We start from the raw sequence: 9,395 nt of genomic DNA, 5'->3' as shown, positions 1-9,395 counted from the left end.
AAAGGGTTTTGAATGAAATGCCCTTATCATATTCACAATTCCAAGTGCTAATGTAGTCTTGAATTAAGGATAGAAACAAGTTCTAGGAAGTTACTACACTAGATGGCTTCACACATGATTTATGATATGAATTAAGGATGGCTTCACACATGATTTATGATATGAATTAAGGCTCAAATTCTTCCAACTAGTTTACTCATCCCTATTCACTTACCATGAACAAATTGCATGAAGATTTGAACTTAATGCATGAGAAGAGTTATTTATGATACACAATTTTTGGAAATAGATCGATTGAGCAAGGAATTCACACTTGAACAAGTTTTAACACTATTCAAAGAGATGCATTCAAAAGTCAACTAAATTCCATGACAAAAAACTAATGCAGAATGGCTTTCCACATGGATATTGCATAAACAGAGGCTAATGCAATGGATTCTGAATGAACAAGGGCAAAATTCTAGTCCACTACTGAAGGAGCTCGGGCATACCTGGAGTCTGCAACAAAATCAGGTTGCCATGCGGAGGTCCGATCACGGTGACGGAGTCGGATCTGGAAGACACAGCAAATGCACCGAAGGGAAAGTTTTTCAGAGAGGGAGGGATGAGTCTGGAAAGGTGAAAGTGGAGAAAAGAAAACCGAACGTGTCCTTGAAAAACTGATGCTACGGTTAACTTATCCCATGCATATTTTTAAAAAGAAAACCGCCTCCCTCGTCATAACTGTTCCCGCTTTTGGAAAATTTATGTAAGATGGCAAAAATTGCACTTTAAGACCCACAAGTCTTGTTATTTACACTAGGACCCTAAATGATAATGGGCTTGGGTCCAATCCACCAAGGGTGGACTGGCCCATTTTCTTACATCTTCGACTCACACTTGGTAGATTAGATGTCGCGGATCTAGTCTCTTCACCTTCCCTCAATTTCATACTTAGTGCTTTGCCGTGACTGCGTGGGCATGACGTCTTCGCTTGGGTCCCTGTACTAGAAACCCCTTTTATAGGATCAGCACAGGTCACCCTTTCCTTTGTGTAGCTTGAACTTTAAAATTATGCCTCAGATGTCCCAGATTTACTTATATACACTTTTCCACGGTAAATCTAATCCCTCTCGAGTCAATGGTTGACTCAGATTACCTTTCTCGTATGTCTAGTATCCACACTTACGACCACAAAATGTCATAAGGGACATGTCACAGACACTAGCATAGGTGTGTATATCACAGTCAATCTTCCTTTCGCCCAAATATCACTTTGAAATGAATTAGTCGCTTTCTCAGCATACTACCTTAGATCGCATCAATCATGACCATAGGACATATACCAAAGTAGCAGTCACTGAAACATATCTTCATGATATTGTCAAAGTCAAAGGACACCAGCAGGAGGATAATTCCTCCCTGGGACTCACACAGCAATGAAGCAGGGATCTTTCACTTGCTTCCCTTTTGCAGTTCTCCTACCACATGTGGTATGAAACACATGCTACGGTGTTACTCTTTTACTATAAGAGCGTATGTCGATTTGGATTTATTATTAACACCGTATAGACTTTGGTCCAGACACACTCAGTATCTAAACCCAAATTCTTCAACTCTGCTCATTGTTATGACGTCGATGTTGAAGAGTTTGTTATCTGGCTACAGGTATTATGGAAGTGGGATTCCAAACTTCGATCCAGCTTTATTAACGTGGATCTCATCTTGACTTGCTACACTTTAGTCAAGACGACATAAGGTTTGTGTTTCTTCCCTCCCATATTAGCATTCATTGCTACTTTACTGGTGAACACAAATGTCTCATCTTTGTTCACTCCACCTGAGGGTCAAAGGCAGTTGCCCGTGTGAGAGAGCCAACCTTTTTAACCTGTACGACATACTAGACATTGTATACTTTCGGACAGACACATAAAGTGATAACGAAATACAATTTCATTAATGAAGCATTCATATTATACTTTACGTATGCCAAGGGCTTGTACATGTTCTCTAAAAAAATTTTCGCCTATTGGCTTTGTCAGAGGATATGCTACCATACATTTGGTTGAAATATATTGTACAGTAACAATCTTTTGTGCTATGTAATCTCTAACAAAATTATACTTGTTGTCAATATGCTTGGTTTTGCTGTGATACTTAGGATCTTTAGTATAGGCTATGGCTGCAGTATTGTCACAGTATACCATCACCAGATTGGTACTCTCGTTTCCAAATCCAAGGTGTTCTATAAATCTCTTCAGCCACAAAGCCTCTTGCACTGCTGTAGTGCATGCCACAAACTCAGCTTCCATTGAATGTAAGGCAATGCACATTTGCTTCTTGCTACTCCAACATATGGCGCCATTGTTGAGCAAGAAGGTATAACCTGAAGTTGACCTTCGTTCTTCTTCATCTCCGCCTACATCAGCATCGGAGTAACCAACAAGACGCAGGTCACTTCCTTCGTAGCACAGTGCATAATTGGAATTGCCCTTTAAGTATCTCAAGATCCTCTTCATTGCTTTCCAATGCTTCTCACCGGGGTTAGACTGGAATCTGCTCACCAGTCCCACTGCATAATAGATGTCTGGTCTTGTACACATCATTGCGTACATCAGACTACCAACAGCACTGGCATATGGAACTCTTTCCATCTTCTTTTTGTTAGATTTGGTTTTGGGACACATGTCAGAACTCAAAGCCACTCCAGTAGCAACAAGTGTACTCATGGGATTGCAGTCTTTCATGTTGAATCGCTCAAGAATCTTGTTGATGTAATTCTCTTGTGAAAGAGAGAGAATTTGTTTTGAATGATTTCTTTGGATTTTAACTCCAAGTATGTATTCTGCTTCACCCATATCTTTCATCCCAAAATTCGATGAAAGCCATTCTTTAATAGCCACCACCGAATCTAGACTATTTCCGGCTAATAGTATATCATCTACATATAAGGATAATATGACAAAATTACCCTCAAACCGCTTAATGTAGACGCAATGGTCTTCCTCTATCATTTGGAAGTCATATGAGGTTATTGCTTTGTGAAACCTCAAATACCATTGTCTGGATGATTGTTTCAATCCATAAATGGACTTTTTGAGTTTACAAACTTTATTTTCTTTTCCTTTTTCAATGAAACCTAATAGTTGTTCCATATAGATTTCTTCATCCAGATCACCATTCTAGATCTAAACTGTTTACTATTGCTAGAATAAGTCTAATAGAATTGAAACGCACAACAGGTGAGAATGTATCTTCATAATCTATTCCCTCCTGTTGTGTGTACCCCTTTGCCACTAGTCGAGCCTTGTATTTGTCAATTGATCCATCCACTTTTCTTTTAATTTTGAGAACCCACTTGTTCCCAATGGCTTTACGCCCTTTTGGAAGATCAACTAACTCCCAAACTTAGTTCTTTTTCATTGAGTCCATTTCTTCTTCCATAGCTTTCATCCATTCATCTTTTGCAGGACCTGACAAGGCCTCTCGTACAGAACGGGGCTCATCATCCCCTTCTGGAGTAACTAAGAGAGATTCGCCTTCTATTTGAAAGCGTCTTTTGGGAACACTTTCCCTGTTACTCCTTCTGACGGGAGCTATTTGCTTATCTTTCTTTCTTTGTTCAGGTCTTGGTGTTGACCTTTCTTGGCTCCCACTCAGATTGACACACCTAGACGATTCTGGTCTGTCAATTTGTTTTGCACTGACTTGTTCTTGTGTCTCATAAAGAGATACAGAGTGGTCAATATCTCCTCTTTTAGGAAATTCAGTCTCAATGAATGTGGCATCTCTTGATTCCATTTCAGTCACTGTTCCATCTTCGTTTTCACCTATGAAAACATATCCTTTGGATTGTTTAGAGTACCTTATAAAGATACACTTCTTTCCTCTAGGACCCAATTTCCCATGCTTGTGGGAATCATCATGAACATATGCCGCTAACCGCCAGGGTCTTAGGACACTTAGATCCGGTTTGCGTTTTGTCCATAATTCATAGGGTGTGGAAGCGACTGATTTTGAGGGCACACGGTTAAGTATGAAGGTTGCCGTTAATAAACCATCACCCCAATATGAAATTGGTAGGTTTGCTTGAGCCATCATAGACCTAACCATGTCTAGAAGAGTTCTATTCCTCCTCTCAGCCACTCCATTCTGTTGTGGAGTACCAGGGATAGTCAGTTGTCTAATTATCCCTTTTTCCTCACAGAGCTGTTTGAATTGATCAGATAAATATTCACGACCTCGATCAGTACGTAATGCTTTAATTTTACGGTCCATTTGATTCTCTACCTCATTTATGTATTGTCTAAAGCATTCAAGAGCTTCAGACTTATGCGAGATCAAATAGACATGACCATATCGTGAAAAATCGTCAATGAAGGTAATAAAATACCAAGCTCCATGTCTTGCCCACACATTCATTGGACCACAGATATCAGAATGGATTAATTGCAATGGACTTTCATCTCTTGTTCCCTTACCGAAAGGTTTTCTAGTTGCCTTACCAGCTAGACAATTTTCACATAAGGACATTTCCATGTTAGGGATTGCGCCCAACATTCCTTCTTTTGCCAGTTTAATCATTCTATTTTGATTAATATGTCCTAGTTTAGCATGCCAGATATTCATATCAGGATTGCTTGAAGAAATAGCAAAACAATCATGAGCGTTAAAACCAAAAGCAAGATCCATAACAAAAAATTTCTGGAATCTGAATGCTGAACCATAAAGCTCTAAGTTAAAGAAAATGTCTGCAACTTTGCTATGAAAATTAACATTAAACCCAAAGTCTACTAAGCAAATAACAGAAATTAAATTCCGTCAGATGTCAGGGGCATAAAGCACATCATGGAGTATCAAGGTCTTTCCACTATGCAAAGCAAGTTTGCAGGTGCCAATGCCTCGAACCTCGATTCTCGCATTGTTCCCAACGTAAAGCCACTTGCTTTGATACGGCAACCGACGGTATTCCACGAAGGATCCCCGATCCCTGCTTACGTGGTCTGTGGAGCCTGAGTTTATAATCCAAGAAGAAGAAACAGGTTCTGTTAGAAAAAACAGTACTAGAAACATATGAAACATGTGAATTCACATAATTCACTAATACCTTTTCATTTTCAGCCTGTTTGGAACAATCACGTGCGAAATGGCCCATTTGTTGGCAAGTGAAGCATTTGACCTTCTTCAGGTCTAGCTTCTTCTTCCCGCCTTTCTTTCCTTTCTTCTTGAATTGTTTCTTGCCCTTTTTAAATTGAGGACCGCCCTTCTTCCCTTTCTTTTAGGGCTTCTTGCCCTTTTTGAAATTGGGCTTAGATTGGGAAGTACCAGTATCCTCAGTCAAATAGGTCTGTCCAGAGCTCTCGTAATCCTCTAGACGTTCATCTTCCAGCTCCAGATGCTTAGCTACATCATTAAAAGTGATGATGTTTTCATTGTGGGTTAGGTTGACTTTCATGTGCTCCCAACTTGCAGGGAGTGACCTGATGACAGCCTGCACTTGCTGCTCATCAGACAGGTTATGTCCAGCTTCCTTCAGTTCCCGGATCATATTGGCCATCTCTCTCAGATGTTGCTTCATAGGATTGTTTGGCTTGAGCTTATAGGTATCGAACTTAATCGTCAACCTTCTAAGCTTGGTTGTAGAGACTCCGCCAAACTTATCCTTCAATGCTATACACATAGCTTGTGCAGTTTTGTGTGACTCAAACTCGCACATCAGGTCGTCAGCCATAGAGCTCAAAAGCGTGATTCTTGCTATGCTATTCTTCTTTTTCCAGGTTAGATATGCCTCTTGGTCTCTCCTGTGCTGGATCGTGTTGCCAGCTTCAGGTTCAACCATAGCAGTGGTGAGAGGCTCTATCGCATCCTATTCTTCTAGGATATACTGGACCTTTCGGTGCCAGATGTCCCAGTTGTCCCCTGTTAAGCTTTTCCCCTTTGTTCAATTCAGCAATTATGTTCTTGGTTGCCATTTTTAGTTCTGTGACAAATCTATCCCACATTAATCTATGTTCTCTTTGAAGAGAACCAAACCAAAGAACATTTCAGTTATATAGCACAATGAAGTATACAATGTAATGTGCCTATATTATCCTCGATTAGTAAATAATGAAATTACAAGATCTATGATCAGGAGAATACGTTTGTACCTCCCATCACACAGATACTAGTAATTATCATTATATTCTATCAAGAATACTATATAAGCACTTTAAAAATGTAACCTTTAGAAGTCTTATCTTCTAAAAGCTCCCACTTATAAAAGGCATACACATGATATTCACAAATAATCATACAACAATAATTCAAGTAATTTCATTAAATGAAATAACATACTTAGTATGTTTACAATGCATGAAAACACAAACTTAAGGCAAATACAAATATTACATCATTTTATATGAACATAAAGGTAATCAAGCATTGCTTTTCTTAGGCTTCTAAGTTTGCACGTTTTGTTCATAAAGGAGGACACTAGCTCTATGGCCCAAATCTAGTAAGACTTTCTTATGGGTTTGCCTTTAGGTCCACCTCTAACCCTTATTGCTCTTATGTACTCCATTATGACTCTAAGGTAGAATTCGGTATTCTTCTTATCGGTCATGTAATGGATGTAGCTAGCGAGCACGCCATTGATGCCTTTTATGTTTGTTAATTTAGCTGCATCTGTCTCAGCTATACTCATAGCTAATGTAGGGGTCAAAGGTTGGTTCACCTCTTCTCCTTCCTCAACTTCAATTTTTTAGGGAGACCCAGTGAATCTTTATAGACTAATTGAGGTTCGATAGGGAGGGGTTCAGTGGGGAACATAGTTTCCAACTCAGGTCCGGAATCCACTAACTCCTCTGGGTCTTCTTGAGGAACCTCTTCAGGGTCCTCCTCAGGATCCTCATCCTCAGATTCATATTCTGGAATTCCATCACCTAGGAATGAATATTCCAACGAACCATGATCGGTATTTTCAGTGCTACTAGAAGCCTCTTGCTCTATTTTCACCTAGAACAAAATAATATAAATTATTTTGAATATTCTGGAATTTATTTCCGCATGAAAATACCAGAAAATACACTGAAAATACTCACAAATTAATCTTTAATTGTCTCTAAAGTTAGCAAATTATATATTAAAATGAAGATCCTAATTTTAGGGATTTTTAGAGACAAACCACACCCCAATTGGACCATTCACGCGCCTACACGTACCCCTAGAAGGAAGAATTAGCGAAAAATTTTATAAAAAACTTAGCCCACTCTCGCTGTCGGAACGCGCCACGTGGCAATTCTAGCAAAAAAAAAGATTAATTTAATGAATTATAATTTAAAAATTTTATTATTATTATTTTTTAATTTTATTTTATTATTTATTTATTTATTTATTTATTTTTAAATTTTTTGGGCGACGTCAAAATGACGTTGTTTGGGAGTTGGAGGTTGTCTTCAACCTCTAGCCGGGTCTGACTGACCCGGATTCCTTAGCGGGTCGGGTTCGTCGGACCCGAAATATTCTCTCCCCAAGATCTCCTCCATCCGACGTTCGTTCTTCGCTGTTTTAGGTCATCTCCCATACAGAATAGTAACATACAATAGTTGGAGACACAAATTTATGATAACCGAAGCCATAGAAGCAATGAGTAACTCTGAAAAAACAACACTAAATTATCTAAATACACCATAGACAATTACTATACTGAATATAAAGAGAGGATTTGCTTAATATCTGAGAGCAAATCACTTAAGGTAGTGTGAAATGCCAAACCATGAGGCACACAACAACTTTAAAAAAAACGAAGATGCAGAAGTTGAACCAACAAAGACGCAGAAGTTGAACTCGTGTAGCGGAAAGAAAAAAAATATAAACCTTGCTCTGATACCAATGAAGGAGTTCGGGCATACCCTCTCTCGACATAACTGTTCCCGCTTTTGGCAAATTTATGTAAGATGGCAAAAATTGCACTTTAAGACCTACAAGTCTTGTTATTTACACTAGGACCCCAAATGATAATGGGCTTGGGTCCAATCCACAAAGGGTAGACTGGCCCATTTTCTTACAACTACAGAGTCAAGTTGCTACAGTAAGGATTTAACCAATTCCACAGTAAACCAAAGTTGATAGAATCCCTAACTGCTTGACAGAAATTTTGAATAAAATCTATTTGTACCAAAATTTGAAAAACATCTAGCCACTTACGCTTAGGAATTCAAACAAGTTTGATTTAGTGAAAATGCAATATTAACCAATATCCCAGTAAAGACTAACAGCTCAAATCAAATTTACTCCAAGAGTCAAATTGCTAAGCAAGGCAGGAATACTCCTAAAATTTTTGAAGATTACAGTCATACTCCCCTATAGTTAAAACATACATTGTCCTCAATGTGCCACAAAAGGAAAGGATTAATCATGAAGGAAGGACATAAAACATTTACTGCTATAAAACAACACTATTCTAAAGAGAATTGTGCTCCACATGTGTGACTAAGTGTCCAGCAGCAGACAAAAGGAAAATAATAGAATAGAACCAAACTTTTTATATGGTATTATATATATTTTACTAGAGAAATCCTCTATTCCTCCACACTTAAATTATGCAATGTGTGAAAACAGAGTAGTAATAATGACAATGCAAAATTAGAAAGGATAGGGAGAAAAGAGCACAACCAATCTGATTACGATGGCTTGTCATTGGCATGACAGTGCTTTATCAAGTGTCTATTGACCTTGTGAACATGTCCAGTTTGCTCATCCAGGATCTCTATCATTCCAAAATTATGAGCTTTGAGCACAACAAATGGTCCATCCCATCTTGCATGTAGTTTCCCTTGCTTAAATCTTGCCTTGTAGAGAAGTACCTTATCTCCTTCCTGAAAAACCTTTCTTAAAATCCCCTTGTCATGTAAAATTTTAGTTCTTTCTTTATATAAACAGGAATTCTCATAACCTTCTAAACACAGCTCTTCTAGTTCCTGAATTTGCAATTTTCTCTCTTCAACTGTAACTCCCAAGTCCATATTACAAGTTTTAACTACCTAGTAAGCCTTATGTTCAATTTCAACAGGTAAATGGCAAGCTTTCCCATAGATTATACTAAATGGAGACATGCCAATTGGAGTTTTATAAGCTGTCCTATAAGCCCATAAAGCTTCATCTAATCTAAGACTCCAATCTTTCCTATTCGTCTTAACAATTTTCTGCAAAATACCTTGAATTTCCCTATTGGATACCTCAGCTGCACCATTTGTTTGTGGATGATCAGGTGTTGCTACTTTATGTGGGACTCCATACTTGGACAGCAGCGTTTCCATAAGTCTGTTCGCAAAGTGGGTGCCACGATCACTTACCAAAGCTCTAGGAATCCCAAATCTGCAAAATATATTAGATTTCAGAAACTTTACTATTGTTTGAGCATCATTTTTTCTAGT

The 9,395-nt window shown here is 38.5% G+C and overlaps 1 protein-coding gene across 1 annotated transcript; it reads right to left on the bottom strand.

Annotated features, from left to right (window-relative positions):
* Positions 1 to 8,642: 8,642 nt before the first annotated feature.
* LOC114754197 (uncharacterized) lies at positions 8,643 to 8,984 on the bottom strand. Its single transcript, XM_028942970.1, has one exon. The coding sequence runs from the start codon at positions 8,982 to 8,984 to the stop codon at positions 8,643 to 8,645; it is 342 nt and encodes a 113-aa protein (XP_028798803.1).
* Between the last annotated feature and the right edge of the window lie 411 nt (positions 8,985 to 9,395).

This window comes from Neltuma alba, unplaced genomic scaffold, assembly GCF_004799145.2.
Source record: "Neltuma alba isolate B1F8T4 unplaced genomic scaffold, ASM479914v2 tig00010102_pilon, whole genome shotgun sequence".
Lineage (NCBI taxonomy): Eukaryota > Viridiplantae > Streptophyta > Magnoliopsida > Fabales > Fabaceae > Neltuma > Neltuma alba.
The sequence above is the reverse complement of the archived record's forward strand: the minus strand, read 5'-3'. Positions and strand labels throughout refer to the sequence as shown.

Coding starts and splice junctions, on each gene's coding strand:
- LOC114754197 (XM_028942970.1), bottom strand. CDS start 8,984: ATGGACTTGGGAGTTACAGTTGAAGAGAGAAAATTGCAAATTCAGGAA.